Raw genomic sequence first — 21,339 nt, forward strand, 5'->3', positions numbered from 1 at the left:
ATGTGCAGAAGCTCCTGCTTATTGCTGTGATGCTAACGGATCTGGTTAAATTGCAAGATATTTTTTGATCTAAACAGCTCAAAAGAGAATCTGCCCCTCTTCCTACCATCTTTTATGCTAGTTGCTGTTGGGAAACTGTTTCTGCAAAGATTCAAGTGAGTCTAAAGTAGTTAACAGAGCAGTTTGGAAAATGTTTAGGAGATGGCGTGGTTGGACCCGATGGGAGATTTTGGTGAATTTTTTTGGACAGCCTCTTTACCAGTGTTGAATTTCTGTCCTTGGACCTCCCGTAGATGCAGGTCACAGCTGGATATGCAGAGGCGTCTTTGTGATAGAACCATAGAATCCCAGAATGGTGAAGGTTGGAAGGGACCTCTAGGGATCACCCAGTCCAACCCCTGCACACGCAGGGTCACCTAGAGCACGTGGCACAGGGCTGCGTCCAAGCGGGTTTGAAGATCTCCAGAGAAGGAGACTCCACAACCTCTCTGGGCAGCCTGTTCCAGGGCTCTGGCACCCTCACTGGGAAGGGATTTTTCCTTAAGTTCCTGTGGAACTTTTGGTGTTTCAGTTTCTGGTCGTTTCCTCTAGTCCTATCAGTGGCCACCACTGAAAAGAGACCATCCCCGTCCTCTGCACTCCCTCCCTCCCTTTCTAATGAAACGCTTTGATAGCTCGTAGGGCGAATACTGTGGTTATGGTCTGGTCTCGCAAGGCCGGCGCGTTCGAGCGGGGCGTTGCCGTATCGGCGATGCTGACTCACCGACACACGTGTCTGCACAGAGGTTATTTCCTTCTTCCTACGTGCGAGGTGAAAGGCGAGATTGAGAAAAGTGGATTTGGAGGTAAAGCAAAGCTCTCTGATGCAGAAGGCTTTGCTGTTGCAGATCTTGTGACTCTAAGTATCACTCAGGAGAGTTTGCTATCAAATATCGGGGGTAACAGGCCTACTCTGAGGAAAAAAATGTAGGCTTAATATGATAAAGAAGATGTTTTTCTTTTGAATCCTTCGACAGGCACGCTCATATCAAGGATCCTTAAATGGGGAGACTGAGCTGGGGCGGGGAATGCATATCAGTAATTACCTGGAAAAAAATAGTGTGTTTGATTTAATGTATTTCAGGTAGTAGTTCCTCTGCGTCCTCGAGCTTTCCCAAACCGCGGGGGTAACGGGCGCGTTCCCTGCGCGCACCCAGGCGCTGCAGCGAGCGCTGCGGCCGCGGGGGCCGGGGTTAGTAAATCCTGGTTCTCTGGGGCCGTCACTGGGATACCTGGTGTGATTGTTAAGACTGGAAGGCCCAAACTGGTGGATTGGATGGTGAGACGTTAGAAGAAGGAATTTAGGAGAAAATATGACACGGGGTGAAAACCACAGGAAGAGTTTGGTGAGGATCGGTCAGGACATTGTCCCCTTTTGGCAGAGTTAATGACAGCTGTAAATGCCGAAGCCGCGCGTGTCCGTGTGGACGAGACTGTCCTGCGGGAGCTTCCAAGCAGGCTTCAAGGGGACCAGAGGAGAGCTGGGGCGCTGTGGACCCCTGGCCACAGGTCTTGGCTCTAAATCCAGCTCACAGGAGTCTTAATTAGTCTCTCTCCTATTTTTTTTTAATATATGCAGTGTATCGCTTTTGTCACTTTTGCAAAGAACTGCATCAAAATCATTTATATTTAGTTGTTTCATTGTGGGACATCCTTCTTTCAGCAAATGCTTATGAGAGATGCTTGAGATCCAGAAGGTGTGAGAAAAGGAGAGTGTTATTTCAGTTGCTCTTTCTCTTGGGTTTGTAGTATCTTCTGCCACTTCTGTTGCCGGGAAACACCTCTCAGTCCCAATGGCAGGACCTAATGAATGTGCAAATCCGCTGTAATTTTCAAGGGGATGTGTGGAGATCATTGAATATTATCCCTTTCAGGATGTGTGCGTTTTTGTAGAGGCCAACTTTCTGCTGCCACTCTTGAGGTGCTCTAAGCCGCTAGTCTGTGAGCAGGTTTTTTCCCCCGGGTAAGACCAGAATTCCGGTTTTGGTCTCCCTGCGGCCCGGGGGCTGCGCCAGGGATGGACATTGTGGAGAGAAGGATCCTGCCGAAACCCAGCGCCAGGGGCAGGTGCTGTGGTTGCCATTTACTTTTATATATATATAGAAATACTATATGTATATCTCCCTGTTTGTGACCCTAATCCAACACAGTGTTTGTATGTGTGAATGTGCTTTTTGGTTTCAGTTCTGGAGACTTCTGCTCAAGCTGCCTGCAGTTGGAGTTAATTCATGCATATATCCTCTGCCTCGGGGGTGCAGGGCAGCTGTGTCATGTTTCTGATGTTGAGTTTCTGTTGCAGGAGTTTAACTGATTTCTCCATGCGGACTGGCAGTTGTGTGATCATTTATTCTGCTCAGAATAGCTGCTGTTGTGCGATGCAAAGGAGGAGGCATCGCTGAGAACTGCCTTGGGAAGAGCAGGAACTAATCGGCAGCCTTGTGCATTGCAGCCAGGTGTGTCCCATCACCATGTTCTGGAAGTTTGATTTGAACACGACGTCGCACGTGGACAAGCTGCTGGACAAGGAGGATGTGACGCTGCACGAGCTCATGGACGAAGATGACATCCTGCAGGAGTGCAAGGCGCAGAACCGCAAGCTGCTGGACTTCCTGTGCCAGCAGCACTGCATGGAGGAGCTGGTCACGCTCATCACCCACGAGCCGCCCGTGGACATGGACGAGAAGGTCCGCTTCAAGTAGGTATCCGCCGCCCGCCGGCGCGGAATGCCGGGACGGAATCCGCGCGCTCCTGGGAAAGGCCTTTCAAACACGCTGAAATGCTCCACACTCTGTCGTTACTTGTGATGGATTTTCACAAACCTGTTTCTTTATTTCACATGTTTTATTTTTCAACTAGTTTCTCTAAAAAAAATAATCTCTTGCTCTTTATGCAGGACTTCGTAAGCTCAAAGTACCTTCATTCTGGAGTACCTTCATTCTGATACCAGAATTGCAAGGAATGAAGGACAGTTGTTTTCTGTGTTAGGGATTTCTGAACTTGATTACTTTTCAGTAGTCGAGGTCATAAAAGAGAGTGAGCTGTACAGTGAATTAAAGATATTGGATTTTCGCTGTGCTGCATCTGATGGTGGCCTCTTTAAATACTTGCTGCTCATATCAGTTTGTGTTTATGTGTTTTAAATAAGTGTATACTTGAAAAAAATGGGAAATTTGCTTTTCTTTGCTAAGTTTATTTAAAAAAAACAGTTGCCCTATATATAAGTAAATAAGTGAAATATATATGTTTTTAGCTGTAGGAACTGTAGCATTGGATATTGCGGGTTTTGCTAGAAAGAAGGAACACCTGTGTTTAAGTTTATTGCTAGATGAGATAGGCCATGAAGTGTGTTTTGGTGGCTACCTCCAGGTAAGTGAATGCCAGCTAGCAGCTTGGAATATGATATTGCTGTAAAAGATAAATGATCAGGAGGAAGCAGGACTATGATTTTTATACTGTTGTCTTGCAAATGGCAGTTTTGTCTGGGCGTTTCGAACAGGGGGCCTGGCAGGCCGCTGTGCGTTGACTTCTTGCACTGTTGTCCTGTACCTGTGTCAGCGCGGGTGGCTTTTGCGCGAGCGTTGGGCTGCTCCCTTTCTGGGTGATGTTTTGGTGTGAACGGAGCTCGAGCGCGCGCTCTCCTCCCGCAGTGCACGGGCAGCTCTTCCCTCTGGGGCTCCGGCTCGCTGAGCTGAGGAGCGTTGAGTGACGCGAGCCCTGGGAGCCCTTCCTGCCTCTGCACCTCCTGCGGGAGCAGGGAATGGTTTCAGTGCACGGAATTGGTGCATGGTCCGTGTCCCTGCGGAGCTGTCACCTCCCCACATAACCGCCCTGGAGTTCTAAGCCCCGTTTGCCTGAGCGTTCACGGCTGCTGCTGCAGGACCTTTCCTCTCTCCGGTGCTGCGTGCTGCAGGGTGGAGGTGGAAACCTTCTAGGCTAAGCAAAAAGAGCAAGAATATAGAAAGATTGGAGGGAGGGAGCAGCGGAAACAGAAGCCTGTCGAGAAACAAGAACCCGAACTGCGAAGGGAGGAGGAGAGGGAGCTCGGGGAGGCGCGCTGGCTGCAGCGGCCGGGTGCCCGCGTGCCGGTGCGGTCCTCTCGGCCGGGCGCGGGGCTGTGCGCGGTGTGAGGCCAGCCCGGCACCAGGGAGGGACACCTGGGAGCATGGCGGGAGACCTGGCTCCGGAGCCACATCCTGGCAGCAGCGTGGCTTGGGGGAGCGCGGCAGGAGAACTGGTTGCAGTGCCGCATCCCAGTGGTACAGTGCAGGGAGCGCGGCGGGAGAACCGGCACCCGCGCCGCATCCCGGTGGCAGCGCAGCATGGGGGAGCGTGGCGGGAGACCTGGCTCCGGTGCCGCATCCCGGCAGCAGCACGGCGCAGGGAGCGGTGCAGTGGGAGACCCGGCTCCGGTGCCGCATCCCCGCACGGGGAGCGCGGTGGGAGACCCGGCTCCGGAGCCGCATCCCCGCACAGGGAGCACGGTGGGAGACCCGGCTCCGGTGCCGCATCCCCGCACGGGGAGCGCGGTGGGAGGCCGCCCGCCGCAGGGAGCGGAGCGCTGCCGTTTGCGGAGCGCCGTCGGACGGTCACGGTGCCTCTTCTCCTTCCTCTAAGGCAGCTCCTGAGGGAGCCCCTCTGGAATGCGGGTGGAGCGCAGGGACGTGGGATGGAGCAGCGCAGGGATCAGTGGGGCTGGTGGCAGCGAGGGCCGCGCGGGGACGTGTTTGCAGGGCCACGCAGAGCTGCTCTGGGCAAGGGCCCTTCTGGAAATGCTCCCAGCACCGCGCAGACCCAGCAGAGCCGCGTGGTGAGACAGCAGAAAAGGGATTTAAGCTTTTAGGAATCTGCGAAGCTTTTGAAATCAAATTTAGAGAGGAAGAACAGACTCTGCCTAAATCTAATTGAAATCCAGTTTGGGCCCCTTAAGATTAAAAAGGATTGTAACAAGTTTTAAACTGGGGCACGGGGGAAACTCGCGGGAGGATGCGCGGGAGCAGCGGGAGGCCTCAGGCTCCTGCGGGGTTGGAGGTGGAGTGGGCGATCACAAATAGGATCCCGAAACAGCGAGGAGAGGAATAGCAACGCTGCCAGCATGGGAATGCTGGGGATGGCCTTGGGAGAGCGACCACCGCACCCAAATGTAACATCCCTGCAGGAGCAAAAAGGGCAGGAATAGCATGGGGCTCTTCTGCTGATAGCAGAAACCATCATGGGGCTGTTGTGGTTTTTTAGCTTTAAGATACAGAAATACGTAAGTATGAGGAGGTTATTTGAGAAGAAAAGGGTATCGTAACAGGATAGAAAAAGCTTGTAGTTGGCCTGGAAACATTTTGGTGGCTCATGATAAATGCAGAGCAATACTAAGAAGTGTGGAGAATATTGCAAAGTAGAGAACTTGGCTTTGTTAGAAACAAATCGCCAGTTGCTGGTAAAGGTGGAGTTGTGTTGAGGTGAGGAGAAGGAAGGTGCAGCAGGTTGGGAGGAAATCCCAGGGGTGGGCAAAGTGCTTTAGCTACAGACAACCTGCCTCTCCTCTGCACCCGTGCACACGTGATGCAGAGAGCACGGAGCGCAGGTAACCAGAGGAAACGGGAGCAGAGCGGAAGATCTCCGTGAACTCCGGGCGGCAGCACCCGCTGCGGGGCCTTTCGGGAGATTCCCGAGGGGAGGCTTCCTCCCAGGAACTATCCACAGCCGTTGGTGGCTGTGCCTTTGGAAGAGCAGCACTGGAGTAGTCGCCAGGCCCCGGTGGTGTTTGCCTAAGCGATTTGAAGGCTCCAAGGAGGGAATTGCTCCGCTGCTGGCCGCGTTGGCTGAGCGTGTCCAGCGCCGTTAGCAGGGCAGGGGAAGCAGCAGATGGGACAGCAGCCCCTGCGGAGGGACCCGGGGTGCTCCGAAAATGTCATTTATAGCCACATTGCCGGATGTGGGCTCTTTGCCATTGGAAGCTTCTGTGGAGGGACGTGGAGCTCGCAGGGCTCCACGGGCTGTTCGAGGGCGTCAGCGAATGGGTGGGCAGTGGTGACACCCCCACGCGCCGCGAGGACGTTTCCAAAAAGCTCTGGAAAAAACCTCATCTCAAGGACTCCTGCAAGGAAGCTGCCACGGGGTGAGAATGGGTCCTGGCCTTGACGAATAACTGTTTAAGGAGAAATAAAGGCAAGGGAAAAATGTCCAGTTTCAGCTTTCTGGGTCTGCACTAACTGCTCAGAGTCCCGTGCTGTTTGGTATATCCATGCCTTAAGTAAGAGGGAGGATGAGTTACAAATGCAGAGAATTTGTAAGGAAAAATATTAAGGTTAGCTCGAAGAATCAGTGCAAGATTTGACTGTGTTGGGTGGCCGAGCAGTAAAACGGGAGGCCGAGGCAGCGGGAGCAGCGGGAGCGTCTGCTCCGAGCCCAGCCCAGGGCTCCAACGCGGTTCCCGTCCGTATTCGCTGCCACGGGAAGAAGCGTTTCCCTTTTCAGGGACCGTGCAGAATGGTAAAGAATAAGGGCTTAAAGTGAGAAGGGTTTTTTTTTTTTTTTTTTTTTTGAGGGCATTCTGACCGTTCCTGAGGGTAGGAGCATCCCATCAATTTACACGTTTGTAGCATTTTTCCTCTCGCTCCGCTTCCTACAATTTCCAGTGATCTGTGTGTCCCTGCATGAGCCCAAGGCCTGGGCTGTGCCCGCAGGCCCCTCTGCAGGAATTCCATCCCCACGGGCACTCCCTGCGTGCCGGACGCTTCCCAGCGGACACAGCCGGCCCTGGCTGCGGGGGGTGACGTGGGGAGAAGGTGTCGGGTCGGGCCCAGCAGCCGCTCTGCGGTTCCTTGCACCCCGTTAATGTCACTGCGTCTTTGTGACATACGCGGTGCGTTCGCTTTGTGCTTTGGGGAGCAGGGCTGGCCCCTCTGCTCTGCTCCCGTGTTCCGGGTGTTCCGGGCGGCCGCGTGGCGCTCGGGGTCCCCGCGGCCTCGCGATCCGGCGCGCTCAGACCGGCCTCGCTGCGCGCGCCGCCCGGCACGGCCCCGCGCCGTTAACGGAGCGAGGCAGGGTTTAAAAATAACCCCCAGCTGTCTTTGCCTCCAGAAGTATATATACATATATATATATATACACACATATATCCTGAAATTATGAAAACGGCCTTACGGTTCAGGGCCAGGTGCAATTCCAGCCCCAACGGGCGACGTTCCTGGCCCCGAGAGCCTCCATGGGGCCTTGCCTGGGGCCCTGGGGCTCCCCAAAGGCGGCTCTCGTGCCTGCTCTGGGCTGGGATCTTAACAAAGACGTTCATTTAACGAAGCACCTGCACGGGAGGCTTCCTGGGTCCCGACGGGCACCGCTCCCCGCTGCGGCGACCCGCACGACCTTGAGCCTGCGTCTAGTTATCATGGAATCCCAAATCCCAGAAAGGTGAAGGTGGGAAAGGACCTCTAGGGATCATCCAGTCCCACCCCTGCACACGCAGGGTCACCTAGAGCACGTGGCACAGGACTGCGTCCAAGCGGGTTTGAAGATCTCCAGAGAAGGAGACTCCACAACCTCTCTGGGCAGCCTGTTCCGAGGTTATAAACGTGGTGTTAATCATAAACACGTGATTGTCACCTCTCCTGATGGGGAATGGGGCCTGTTTCTAAAAGCAGCACATGGAAGAGCAAGAAGCAAAGCCAAAAACCAGAGATCTGCTCAGCTGCCAGATTTCATTTCACGTCCTGGTTTCAGTGAACAAAACATCCAAACGAGAATCAGTAATAGCTCCTAGGAAAAATAAACCGTTGCTTTTGCTGCTGCGTGAGCGTTGGCGAGGGGCCGGGCCGCGCGGCCGTGCTGGGCCCTGCGCTAGGCCGGTGCTCGCAGGGCCGCTCTCCTCCTCGTGCTCTCTGTGATTGATGTTTTTGTTTCTGCTTCAGCGATGGAAAGAATTTTTCAGAAAACTGAAGAGATATGCATTGTTCAACCCGACTTTTACATTTTATATTAATTTTAGTTTTACAGGTTAAATTATTTGAAGACCTTTTTGAGTGCGTCGAAACCTGTTAAGCTCTTTTTGAAACTGGCATTTTTCAAAAGTCAGAACTAAGTGTGGTGTGAAGACAGCTGAAGTGGTTATTGCAGTGACTGAGAAACAAACCCACGATGTGCCACGGGGTGTAGCACGTCCTTCAAATGAGCCTTTGCTGTAGCTGCCCCTTGTTCTCGGTGGTTTCTTCCCTCTCTCCAGGAAGGCAGATCATCCTCCTCCTCGCTTTATTGTTTTTCTCATCCCCCTGTTCTGGCTCCGTCCTCGCAGGTACCCGAACACGGCCTGCGAGCTGCTCACCTCGGACGTGCCGCAGATCAACGACAAGCTGGGAGGGGATGAGACTTTGCTCAACATCCTCTACGACTTCCTGGATCACGAGCCCCCGCTCAACCCCCTGCTCGCCAGCTTCTTCAGCAAGACCATCGGGAATCTCATTGCAAGGAAAACGGAGCAGGTTCGTGGGGTATTTGCCCTGGCATAGGTGAACCCAGCAATGTTGTTTATGGTGTCTTGCAGTATCGGTGGTGTCCTGATAATGTCGTTGTGAGGTTTGGAACTGGAAGAGTTGACAAACAGCTCTTCTCCTTGGGGTGGGAAGGAAGTGTTGGCTTTGCAAGGCTCTCCAGACTCGTGGTTAGAGTGAATTGCTGGCTCGCTCACCGCCTCTGTGTAGATTTGTTTCAGAACTGCCATAGGTTGGGATATTCCTCTGCTAATTATTTGTATTAATGCATATTGATAACATCCTTTGGTCATTGCCCAGCAGTTTCTTGTTACGTAAGTAATGTCTCAGTCTCGTGCCTATAAAAGGAAAGTTGGAAACATTTTCTAGGAATACATGCATTCCAATATAAGCTTAATTTTTAAAGTGAAGCATGTGAAAGGTTTATCAGAGAGCCTTAGTGGAATGAAAACCTATTCTGCCTCATTAGTGTCTTTGATATTCTTGTTCCTGTGGGCTTGGTTTCTTTCTGGCATAGAGGAAAAAGATACCTAAAAAGATTTGGTTTAGTATTTCTTTGAAATGAGAGGGTTTTCCCTTCTTTTTGTTCTCTGAAGAAGAATTCATCAACCTCATAGCCATTCTGCATGAGGATTTATTGGTTAGAACAAGAACATGAGCGTAGAAAGTTCTGTGCTGTCACGTCCACATATTGTACCAGCAACTGTTGATGATGTTTTTATGTTTAGGTGATCGCCTTTTTAAGGAAAAAAGACCAGTTTATTAGCCTGGTGCTAAAGCATATAGATACATCAGCGATGATGGACCTCCTGCTTCGTCTGATCAGCTGCGTGGAGCCAGCCACTCTACGGCAAGAAGTATTAAATGTGAGAATTTACCTCTTTTTTTCTTTAAAGATGGGGAGCAAGGGGGCTTGTTTGTTTCCTAAGGGACGGAGTTGTATTTGTTTATTACGAGAGCGCATCCCCTGTTCTGAGGATGATTTTTGCTAGCGCTGAGCGCCCACGTGAGCTGCTGGGCTGCGCGAGCCTGCCCTGCGCAGCAGAACCGGCCGCTGCAGCAGCAGGTTGTGTCCTGAGGCTCCTGCCAGCTCGTTTCCTCTGCAGCAACCAAGAGGAACCCTAAACGTTTTGCTGCGGTGTTTTGATGAGGTAAAACGAGCAGCAATTTGTTCAGTTCCCAGCCACGGTCAGGTGGGTATGTGGTGTTTGGAGCCGGTGCGCCGTGCCGCTTCCTCCCCCGTCCTGTAAAACAGCTCCTGGGATACCTGGTTTGCTCCACAGGTGGGACAAGTTTTTTTCCCTTCATAGCCCGCCTGGGTGGGGCTGCCTCATCCCTCTTGTTGTGGACAGGAGGGATGTGCAGGACTGGGTGTAAAAAAAGCTGCTTTGGCTTTGGGAGGTGCAGGGGACAGTGTGCCATATGGAAGACCGCGCTTGAGCCACGGAAGCCGCAGCGGGAGCTGCGTGTGGGACAAGCTTTGCTGCCCGAGCCGTCTGTGTGCAGAGCATTGAGCAAGGCACAGCCCTGCAGGCGAAGCTCTTTGCAGAGGGTTAAAACACGAAGCCTTGTGTTCGTGGTGAGTGCACACACGACTCCGAGAGGATCAGCCTGTGCCTGGGTATTTTCCCTCCCCTGAACAGCAGACTCACTGCGCTGAGCACTGCGCGGGGGCCAAGGGGAGGCCCCGCTGCAGCTCCCTGGTGGGCGGAGGAGATGGAGACGCTCTGCTCAGCCCTGCGCCCGCCGGCACGAGAGGCAACGAGCACAAGCAGCAGCAAAGGCAATTCCGGCTAGACAGCAGAGAGATTCCCACCTGCGGGTGGCCAGGCGTAAAGGGGGAGCAGATTGGTCTCCATCCTTGGAGATACTCACATTAAACTACCAAGATAAGTGCAGCTGTGATGTTAAAACAATTCTTTAGCTGGGTAGCCTCCTTCTTCCCTTCTGTATTCTATCAACCATCCATAAATTGTTAGATCTGGATGGAAAGTATTTGATAAAGCCAGAAACGTAAATTCCCAGAAAAGCAAATGTGCAGTCTTTATTTTTGCTAGATATTAGAAATAAAAGTTTATTTGTGAACTTTCCAGCACATAAGGGGAAAATAGTGTTGAGCAGGTAGTACTGGAGTGGGTGTGAATGATTAGCAGCCCCAAAGCACGTTGAGCTGTTAATTGTGTGACACAGTGACGGCCGTTAAATTTGGGATTTGAAGGGTTCCCTAATCCCGATGCACATCTATGGATTTTGTGTAAGGAGCTCTGACATGGGTCCAGGTCTTCAGGTTACGCTCTAGCCTCTTCCTAAGATGGGAATGTCACGTGAAAAACTCAATGCTTTCTCCTTTCCGTTTTTCCCAGCAGAAAGCTGGGAATTCCTGTGTGCGAATGAAGCTGCGGAGCCCTGATCCCGGCTGGGCAGCGCCGCTGTCCAGGAGCGTCACGCAGGGCTGAGCAAGGTCCCTTTCTGGAGGTGCTGCTGCCGGGCGCTCTGCTCTGCGCTTTTTAGTGCCTCGAAAGGCAGCGCTTTACAGTGGCAGAGCTATGAGGAGGATGTGTTAAATTACACAAAGTTACGCTCCGCACAACAAGTGTCCCAGCAGCTCTCAGTCGGGATTTGCTGCTCACGTCGTCCCCTTGACCCACAAGTCCCCGACGGTCACGCGGCAGCGGCCGTTGCCGTCCCCGTTCCGGCGGGTCTCGCACGCGCCGGCGCGGAGGCAGTGCAGGAGCAGCGTTCCCTGGGCCGGCTCCTGCGGAAGAGAGCCGGAAAGAGCGGCCCAAGTCCTCACAGCCCCCTCGCTCCAGGCTCTCCCAGTTCCCCTCTCCTGGCTCTCCCAGCTTCCCCCTCACTCTAGGCTCTCCAAGCTCCCCTCTCGCTCCGGGCTCTCCCAGGTCCCCCCAGGCTCTCCCGGCTCCTCTCTTGCGCTGGGCTCTCCTGGCTCCCCTCGTTCCCAGTTCTCCCGGCTCCCACTTCACTCTGGGCTCTCCCGGCTCCCCCGAGGCTCTCCCAGCTCCCCTCTCGCTACGGGCTCTCCCAGCTCCTCCCAGGCTCTGCCGGCTCCCCTCTCGCTCCGGGCTCTCCCAGGTCCCCCTGGGCTTTCCCAGCCTCTGTCGCTCTGGGCTCTCCCAGCTCCCCTTGTTCCCAGCTCTCCCGACTCCCCTCTCGCTCCGGGTTCTCCCGGCTCCCTCCAGGCTCTCCCGGCTCCCCCCTCACTCTGGGCTCTCCTGGCTCCCCTCATTCCCGGCTCTCCCAGCTCCCGCTTTGCTCCGGGCTCTCCCAGCTCCTCCCAGGCTCTCCCGGCTCCCGTCTCGCTCCGGGCTCTCTCAGCTCCCCTCGTTCCCAGCTCTCCTAGCTCCCTTCTCGCTCCGGGCTCTCCAGGCTCTCCCGGCTTCCCCCAGGTTCTCCCAGCCCCTCTCGCTCCGCTGGTGTTGCCGCAGGTGGATGGTTCCTGGCGGCCCCGGCGCAGGGTTTGGCGCCGGTGCGAGGAGCGGTGGCTCAGTCGGGCCGCGCGCTCTCCCGCTGGGCACAGCCAGTCCTGCTTCCCTTCCCGCTCGTGTCCATTCCGCTCATCCAGCCCCTTTGCGTCTTTGCCAGCCGGAGCGTTCGCGTGGTCGGAAGGTGAAACGGGCTGGGGAATCGATCCAGCTGGAAACACCTCCTCTCCATCACCCTTTCCGACAGGTTGTTTTCAGCCAGATCCCTTCCTTGCCTTGGTTTTCTCGTGCTCTGCACGGTGCTAAGGGAGGAGAAAGAAGAGAAATGGATGATCATCCCTCCCTTCCCTCTTCTCCTTCTGCACTCTTGGCATTGGAAACACCAGAGGAGTCTTCACCAGAAGCCTCTGCGGAGGTGCCTCAAGGAGACTTGTCTTTGTCATTTGCCTTCTCATACACTTGGACAAATCTTAGTTGTGCACGTAGATGGCAGCCCCTTTTCCCCTCTTTGATCCCTCTCTTTTGATCCCAAAGTGTCTCTGGGAAAGAAATAATATTGACCTTAAATAATTTACTTGCTGTACAGCAAGAAAGCTGAAATGTAGGTTGCTGCTTGAAGCATTTTTAAAATCAGGGCACATAAATGGCATCAATAAGTCTGTGCTCTGTATGCATGTTATCAGTGTAAAATCTCGCATAGAGAAATCCCAAAAGGACAGAATTATTATGAGACCGTTTCACATCCGAGCGTTGCTCCTCCGCACTTGGGGTTTTGACGTGCTGCTTGTTGCAGCGTTCGGTGCTTATGTGAAGCAGTTGCTCTGGGCATCCCTCGTGCACATTCCTGCTGCTGCTCCCCTTGGTGACACGGGTCTCGTTGCGGTTCCTGCCGCTGCTCTCCGTAGTGACATGGGTCTCATTGCGGTTCCTGCTGCTGTCCTTAGTGACACGAGTCTCGTTGCGGCTCCTGCTGCTGCTCCCCTTGGTGACACGGGTCTCATTGCGGTTCCTGCCGCTGCTCCCCTTGGTGACACGGGTCTCATTGCGGTTCCTGCTGCTGCTCCCCTTGGTGACACGGGTCTCATTGTGGTCCCTGCTGCTGCTCTCCGTAGTGACACGGGTCTCATTGCGGTTCCTGCTGCTGCTCCCCTTGGTGACACGGGTCTCATTGCGGTTCCTGCTGCTGCTCCCCTTGGTGACACGGGTCTCATTGCGGTCCCTGCTGCTGCTCCCCTTGGTGACACGAGTCTCGTTGCGGCTCCGCGACCCCCTCGCAGCAGAGCTGCCCTGTTCTCCCGCTCGAGCCCGGAGGCTCCGGGACCTCGTTGCCTTGCAGAGCCGGTTGCACCGCTCCGGTGGCCGCTCCGGTTCCCGTAGCAGCAGGGGGGACGCGTCTGTCCCGGGCTGAGGAGGAACCTCCTGTCCCGGGTGGATGGGGCTCTCTCTGGACACCCTGTTGAAGGGCACAAGGCACCAAGCTTGCAACCAGGAGGCCTCCGCGGTATGGAGCCCACCAGCCCCGTGCCAGTCCGGTGACCTGTGTGCCAGGGCTTCGCTCTCCCTGTTAAAGAAACCCTCTCCGAGGGCCAGATTTGACTAGCGCAGGGATTTCCGTAGTCTTACCCAAATACGTGGAAAGGACAACAGATTCTTGTAGAATAAGCAAACAAATAGTGATGGATTGGGGCTCTTTTAGTGGCTAGGAAGTGGTAAGACCAATGAGTTGCCACAGAAGGAGTAGGGATCAGCCGCACTTTCAAGGACCTGAGAAGGTGACTCAGAAATTTAATTTTGATTCCGGAAAATTAGAAACCAGTGGAAGAACCGGAAGAGACAAGATGGTGAAGAGATTGGACAGGGTGATATCTGTAGGAGGGCTATTAGAGCAAAGTTAGGAAAGAGGCAGCATAAAGACTCCAGTTAATCATGTACATAAAAATGAGCGTTCACAGGGAGAAGATCCACGTAGAGCCTTAGAATCACAGAATCATAGAATGCTGAAGGTGGGAAGGGACCTCCAGGGATCACCCAGTCCAACCCCTGCACACGCAGGGTCACCTAGAGCACGTGGCACAGGACTGCGTCCAAGCGGGTTGAAGATCTCCAGAGAAGGAGACTCCACAACCTCTCTGGGCAGCCTGTTCCAGGGCTCTGGCACCCTCACTGGGAAGGAATTTTTCCTTAAGTTCCTGTGGAACTTTTGGTGCTTCAGTTTGGGGCCGTTTCCTCTAGTTGTGTCGATGGCCACCAGTGAAAAGAGACCAGACCTTCTTACAAAGCAGTGGTGGAAGGCAGGAAACTTCCATTAATTTTCCCCATGCCTCAGCTGAACCGTGGTAGAAGATCATCACAGAAACTTGCAGAACGCTGTCCCTTGGGACGGGGTTTGGCAGCCCCGTCGAGGGCAGGCGCCGTCGCGGGACGTTGGACGTCCTGCCGCTTGCTCCGGATGAGGAGCTGGAGCCCTGCAAGGGTCGTGTTGAGAGGGGAGCGGGGCCGGGGCTGGGACGGGGACGCGGTGGCGAGCGGAGGCCGGGGAGGCGGCACCGCGCGTGGAGGGAAGGCCTGAAGGGGCCGAGGAGACCAGAGCGCTCCTGTCACCGGAGAGTCTAACCCAGGGCTCTACGCACGGGCGGTGACAGAAGGAACACGCGCGGGTAGCCCTGCTGCTCGGGACGGATAGCGTCCGTATCTCGTCTGTTTTCCAAAGGTTTCCGAGTCCTCATGTTCCTGAGCGTGCTGCACTTCCCAATGCAAGTCAAAACACACCTGTGTCTGCCTGAAACTTCTGTCGTGAAATCGAGGGAAAGGAACTTCCCCTCTTGAAACGCTGGTGTTATGTAAAACTTCCCAAAGGTCCCCGGTTTGAGTTCGGTGATATAACCCAAGGATTTTCCTTCCCTTTCCTTTCTTTTCCCTCCAGTGGCTTAACGAGGCAAAAATTATCCAGAGGCTTGTGGAGCTGATCCATTCGAGCCAGGATGAGGACGTGAGTATGACAAAGCGGAGCGCTCTGCTCGTGGGCAGCGTCAGGGCAGGAGAATCTTTCTGAATAACAACTACCAGAGCGACTTGGGGAGGGTGATAGGGAGGGATGATCTGTATGGACATTCTGTCATTTGGTTGCTAATGTTTTGCTTTATTTTTGATGTCTCTTTGATTCATTTTACTATCAATTTCTTAGTTCATTTTTAAGTTTAATGATAAAACGATGATTAAATTCTAAGTAGTTATATCAAACAATTTGTTTTTATTCATGGGCAGGACCTCCTCAGTAGCAATAAGGAAGAGTGAAATACTTGTATTTTTAATTCACAAGTGAACGCACTTGTGCAGAAAGTTAAAAAAAAAAAAACCTCCACTTTCTGCAATCTTTATTTGTTGTATCTTTATTTAGTTGAGAATTCAGGAAGACTTTCTCTTTGATTTGAGGCTCTGTTAATTGTTACCGTGATGTGAATTATTGGGAGCATAGGAATGATTAGCGCGGAGCGGGGCAGCGCGTGGCTGCGGGTGCCCTTGGCCGCTGCCCGCCGCGCTGCGCCGGCGCTGACGCTCCTTGTGCTCCTTGTGCTCCTTGCAGAGGCAGTCGAACGCGTCGCAGACCCTGTGCGATATCATCAGGCTGAGCAGAGACCAGAGCAGCCAGCTCCAGGAGGCCCCCGAGCCCGACCCCCTTCTCACGGCACTGGAATCGTACGTACCGTGCGGCGCGGGGCGCAGCGGCGGCGCCGGCTGCTGCCTTGGGCGTTCGCTGGCACCTCTGTACACACAGACCAGTAAACGGTTGTCGTGGCCTCTTCTTGAGGGAGCAGAGCTCTTTATAGACCCGCTCTGGGCCTTGGAGTGGGTGGCAGGTGCTGCTCCTTGTGAGATGGGCCCTGGAACAGGAGCTGTGCACGTTGCTAGACTTAATCTAGCAAGAAAATGGTACTAGTGCACGCTCTGCACAGGTAACACTGTGCCCGTGACCCCAGCTGCAGCTGCCCCGTTCTTGCTCTGAGAACCTGCTCGTGCACATCCAGACAACGTGCACTGAATCTCTCAATGGCTTCTTTCATTTAGAGTTTTTACTCTTAAGTTTTCATTTTAAGTTAGGATTTACTTCCCAAATAAAGTGAAATAGTGTACACCAGAAAATGGTGATTTTTCACATTTACTCTGTTCCCCTGGCATTATTTCATTTTTCTCTGTAATTCAAATTACTTTATCATGTTTCCACTTTGTTTATTCGCCTCATACTTAAAAGCACTGACCAAAGAGTCAATGCGAAATTAAAACCAAAAATGTTCCTTTAGGCCTTAGCAGTCTTTTGACAGAAAAAGGGTAAAAGACAAGACATGCAGCAGGTGAAATGACCGTTACAGCCTGTGTCTCTATAGAGGGCCCAGCCTTCCTCTTCTGGGTGGTTTGTTAACACAGAACTCCCTCGATTCGTGTCACCTGGCTGCTGCTTTGTGCCGTGTCCGAGCGTGGGCACCGTGTCCCTGGGATGAGAGCCGCCGGACACTGGTGCTATGAGTTCAGCGTCCTCAGCAGAGCTCCACGGAGTGCAGCTTTCACATTTCACTCATGTCTTTCTGCTCTTCAGCTTCTTCCTCCCTCTGCTTCCGTCCCCTTCCAGCCTTCCCCAGCTTCCACTGTGTTCACTTCCTAGCCACTACCTGTAACATCCATAGAATAAATAAAACTTCTGTTGTGGTGCTTCCAAGCAGCAGTCTAAAAGTTGATATATCACTTCACTGTTGATAAGAAAGACTATTTGGAACAAAAGTGGTTTCTTGTACTACCGATCTCTCTGTGATCTGTAGGTGTTGCCCATCTCCTTGCCTTTCTCACTCGGTTCTTCTGGGCAGTACTGCTAAACTGCTTTGATTTTTTTTTTTAATCAACATTTTGGTCTGTGAATCCCGAGTTAATGCCCAGTACGTGCTGCAGGAAGGAGCCAGACCAGGCTTACGGAGTTAATGTCACGTCTTGGTTTTTGGTGACTGCCCAAACCATCTACAGCAGTTTCACAGATTAGCTTGTGCACATAGTGAGGTTGGTTAGTCACTGCAGGCTACTCTTTTTTCCTGACGCTGCCCTTTAGCTGACCATCTATAGTTAGATGCTGTTTATTAAAATAATTTAATCTCCTCTTTTATTTATGTGCTTTCACGTTTTAGCTCATATTTTATTTATACCTGTATAAATGAGGTTGTTTCAATGGGAACGTAGTGCAAGTCTCTGACCTGAGCAGTGTTTTTTGTAGCTGCCCACGTGGTGTCAGCAGGTGAGAGGGGCCCTCCCGGGCGTTCGGCCGCGGCTGCGGAGCCGGCGCGGAGCAGCCCGGATGCGGAGCGGGCACCGGGCTCTGCTGCGGGACAGGCCGATGCGCACCGCACCCCCAGAGCAGATTCCAGGGGAAAAAACAGCCTTGGTGCCGTTTATTCATAACTTCTGAGGCTCTGAGTGTCAGAACTATCTTTAATGCTAAGGAAGGCCCGGGATCATTATTTGTTCTGAGACTGTTGGTCTTCAAAACTTCCCTTGGTCATCCCTCCCCTGCCCAAATTATCAGTGCTGGGAGGGCATCTGGTCTTGGTGAAGCCTCAAATTGATGGTGAATGGATTAAAACTTTTCCAGGACTACAGAAAACACACACATTATTTACAATTCACATTGATTTGCTCCTGCGTCTAGGTCCTGGGGTTTATAATGGTGGCAAAGATAAGGCTCAGCTTACATTGGTTACTTTTTTTCCTGAGACCCTGACGGATAGTTTTGGATTATGAGTTGATAGCTTCATATTGCCTTTAAAAAAATTGACTAGGCCAAGTTAACACTCCCATTGCCTTCCAATCCCTACTAAAGAGGCACATCCTGTAGATGGGAGAGAATCATTTCTTGGTCAGAGTCTGTGTGTTTGTAACCCAATATTGCCTTAGCGATGAATAAGCAGGTTCCTATCCTGAGGTAGCTCCATTCTTGTCATATGAGACTTTCGGGAGAGGAGGGGAAAAATGCAGCCTTTATTTTCACCAGGAAAGATTTTTTTCTGTGATTAAATGCAAAACCTTTCTAATTCTGTGTGTCTGTGTGGATCAATAGGCAGGAATGTGTGGAGCAGCTCCTGAAGAACATGTTTGATGGAGAACAGACTGAAAATTGCATAGTGAATGGAACACAGGTTCTTTTAACACTGCTGGAAACGCGGCGCTCTGGGTGAGTCTTCCCTAGCAGGAACACTTTCAGGAACACGAACACTCACTGGTGCAACTTGCTCCTTGGCTATTTGTGAAGCCTTAAAAGCCCCAAGGAGCTTCAGTAAAGTCTCTGCGATTTTCAGTCAGCTGTGCAAGCAGTTTGTTCTGTGTTTCCCCTCTATCTTATTCCCTGTTTTGATTATGTAAATATAATCTTGTAAACAATATAATACTTACGTAAATGTATCTAGTGTCTGTAAATGATTATTTTTTATATTCCCGGTTATTTTTCAAGCGAAAATGACCAACGTAAACAGTGCGAGTGGGTAAAAATTTCAGATTTTGTCAGACCTGGACTGTTGTGCTTTTCTTCTTTGCAGGGTGGAAGGACTGATGGACTCATACACTCAGGGATTTGAAAGGTCTTACACTGTCAATAGCAGCATTTTATATGGTATTGAACCAAGGCTAAAGGATTTCCACCAGCTGCTGCTCAGCCCTCCCAAGGTAAAGCATCTCCACCTTTTCCAGGAGCGGAAGGGCTGCTGAGCTGCCCCCAAGCCTTCCCCTTCTTTCTGCGGAGGGTTCCTGGGTATTTCCTGAAAGCGCTGTGTGCTGGAGCGGGCAAACTCTAGTTTGTATCCATGAAGAAAAGTCATTGCTTAGTGTCTGTGAATCAAGGGCTTAGGAACCAAGCAGGAGGACGTGGGAGCAGGCGCATCCTGCGTGAGAAGCCAGTACAGCTTGTGCAAGGCCGCCCGGGGAAGGAAGCAACAGGAACCTCTAGCCAGGCCCAGCGGGGATCTCCCTTCGATCTTCAGTGCTGGAATTCCGGCCCGTTGTAGCCGTGTTGGGCTCGTCTCCCTGGAGCGGGAGCGCCGGGGTTGCCTGCCGGGAGCGGCGGTGCGAGGGAGCTCGGCTTGTCCAGCTGCTCCCATGGCACTGTGGAGCTTGCTGAGGCCTCGCGCTCTGTTTCCCTGCAGAAAACAGCAATCCTGACCACGATCGGGGTCTTGGAGGAGCCGCTGGGGAACGCGCGTCTGCACGGATCTCGGCTGATAGCTGCTCTGCTCCACACAAACACTCCCAGTATTAATCAGGAACTATGCAGACTCAGTACCATGAACTTATTACTTGTGAGTAACATAGTGCGAGATACGGTGAAAGGGGGGATAACTGTAAACCGGGAATTGTTGGCTTTTCCTTTATCTTTTCCGTGCAAAGGAGTACGTTTCATGTGTGCCAGCACCTAATTATTTCCCTAAAATGCTGGAAGTAGGAACATCCAGTCTCAAAATAGCTTCTGTGGAACAATTACAGTTGCTTAGTGTGTTGAAATGAAGCTCATGCTTCAAATTTATTGTTCCAGTAGCTTAGTCGTGTGCATGCAAAGGGGTCTTGTTGTTGAGCGCGCTCTCGGGGGCACTGGGATGTGTTGTGGAGACAGGTCTTACAATACTGAGTGCAGATCCTCCTGTCTAGCCGTGAACAAGGACGGGTCCTGAGAGCTGCCACGATAATCAGCACAGTTCCAAAAATTACTGTTTCTCTACTTGTATATGATTTAGTTAATAGTCTTCATATAACTAAACAACCACAGAATAGGTAACATATTTGTTTAAGGTGTCTGTGCTGTGAGCTCTGTGCATCTCTCATACCAATGTGGTAAATTGTCTTAGTGCAGTCGTTCATTAATCAGTTAATGGGGCTGTGGTTTCATTTCATCTGATTGTTACAAATGGGAAGATGTGTCATAGAGTGGATATTTTTTTTGCTTCTCATTTTGTTTCAGGACTTATTTTTTAAATACACGTGGAATAACTTTTTGCATTTCCAAGTGGAATTGTCCATAGCAGCTATTCTCTCACACTCTGTACAAGAGGGAAAAACTACTACTAACGACGCAGAAGGCAAAGAAGAGGTGGTGAATGGAAATGCAGCCACAGAGAGCCTGGAGACTCCAGAAAACAATCCCGAAAATATCATGGTGACTCACGTAAGTCTGGTTGTGTCACTTGAGAAAATTGTATGACAAGCTGTTCAGAAGAACGGAATTTATCTGAAACTGTCCAGAGACATTGCTTGGTTCTTCCAGTTCTGGGTGGAAGTCTTTTTGCTCTTGTACATTTGATTTTTTCATCCAATTACAAAAGAAACACGTGACCAGGGCTCATAATAACCGCGACTGGATAATCCCTGTATTGCGGACCTCACAATGAAAAGTGTTTATAGTGTTTGTAAAATCACAACATGTTTTGCACTGTGGCTCTTGTAGAGCCCCCGAGCAGACCAAGGGTGTTTGAAAGTGTTAGTGTTTTCCATGGACCATCTGCGAAAGATTTTGGGGAGGCAGCTCAAGGGCTGAACTTCAGGTTTTGTTCAGTGGGAGTGAAGGAATGATCAGGGGTAACCGTAGCTCAGGATGGGTCTTTAGGGTGGGAATCTGTCTTTGGAAACCCCTGAAATGTTCTTTCTCTCTCTTCTGCTTCTCTCTAGCTGTTCCAGAAATGCTGCCTAGTGCAAAGGATATTGGATGCCTGGGAAGCCAACGACAAAATACAGTAAGGGATTTGGGTTCAGCATGCTATATTCTAGGGCTGCAGATTTTGAATATTTCCTTGAAATATCCTTTTATTTATTTGATTAATTTATAATTTAAAAGTGTCTAAAATGATTTGCAATTTGGACTGTTTGTGTGTTAAAAAACAAATTTTTCAAACTGACATATAATTAAAAAATTCCCCAAAATGGGAAAAAACCATAATGTACTTAATGTTTCAATTCTATGTTTCAAATGCCCGGTAAGCTTCTCTCTTGCTTTCTCAATAAATTTTACATAGCATTTTAACATAGGCCTATATTTCAGGCTTGCTCTCAAGCCTTTTTTTTTTTTTAACTTATCTATTGGGCTGATGATAACAATTTTTGTTGGTAACTTCATTGCACAGCTCTGTGCACCATTTTGTAAGTAACAAACATTATGGTTCCTATGTAAAAATTTTCTCACTTTAATTAGATAAGAACCAGAGTTCAGACATATTTTATGCCATACGCAGGTCCAGTCTCCAAATAGAGAATTTTTATATCTAGAAATATGTATATTTTGGTTATCAGAGAGGTGTCTCGGATGGTGGCTCTGAGAAGTGTGAGGTTGTAGGAAGGTTGCCCTGAATGAGGAGATGGAGCGAGGAACTAGG

The 21,339-nt window shown here is 51.4% G+C and overlaps 1 protein-coding gene across 1 annotated transcript in view; it reads left to right on the top strand.

The window, feature by feature from the left end:
• Positions 1–21,339, top strand: part of PPP6R2 (protein phosphatase 6 regulatory subunit 2) — a 69,786-nt gene that overhangs the window by 29,099 nt on the left and 19,348 nt on the right. Inside the window, exons 3-12 of the mRNA XM_088535224.1 lie at positions 2,489–2,734; positions 8,318–8,504; positions 9,242–9,379; positions 14,877–14,942; positions 15,537–15,649; positions 18,048–18,161; positions 18,523–18,649; positions 19,126–19,278; positions 19,935–20,138; positions 20,639–20,703. Coding sequence (XP_088391350.1) covers positions 2,508–2,734; positions 8,318–8,504; positions 9,242–9,379; positions 14,877–14,942; positions 15,537–15,649; positions 18,048–18,161; positions 18,523–18,649; positions 19,126–19,278; positions 19,935–20,138; positions 20,639–20,703 — 1,394 coding nt within the window. The 5' untranslated portion in view covers positions 2,489–2,507. The remainder of the gene's footprint in view (positions 1–2,488; positions 2,735–8,317; positions 8,505–9,241; positions 9,380–14,876; positions 14,943–15,536; positions 15,650–18,047; positions 18,162–18,522; positions 18,650–19,125; positions 19,279–19,934; positions 20,139–20,638; positions 20,704–21,339) is intronic.

This window comes from Tinamus guttatus, unplaced genomic scaffold (genome assembly GCF_059628265.1).
Source record: "Tinamus guttatus ecotype Peru unplaced genomic scaffold, ASM5962826v1 Tinamus_guttatus_pri_ptg000619l, whole genome shotgun sequence".
NCBI lineage: Eukaryota > Metazoa > Chordata > Aves > Tinamiformes > Tinamidae > Tinamus > Tinamus guttatus.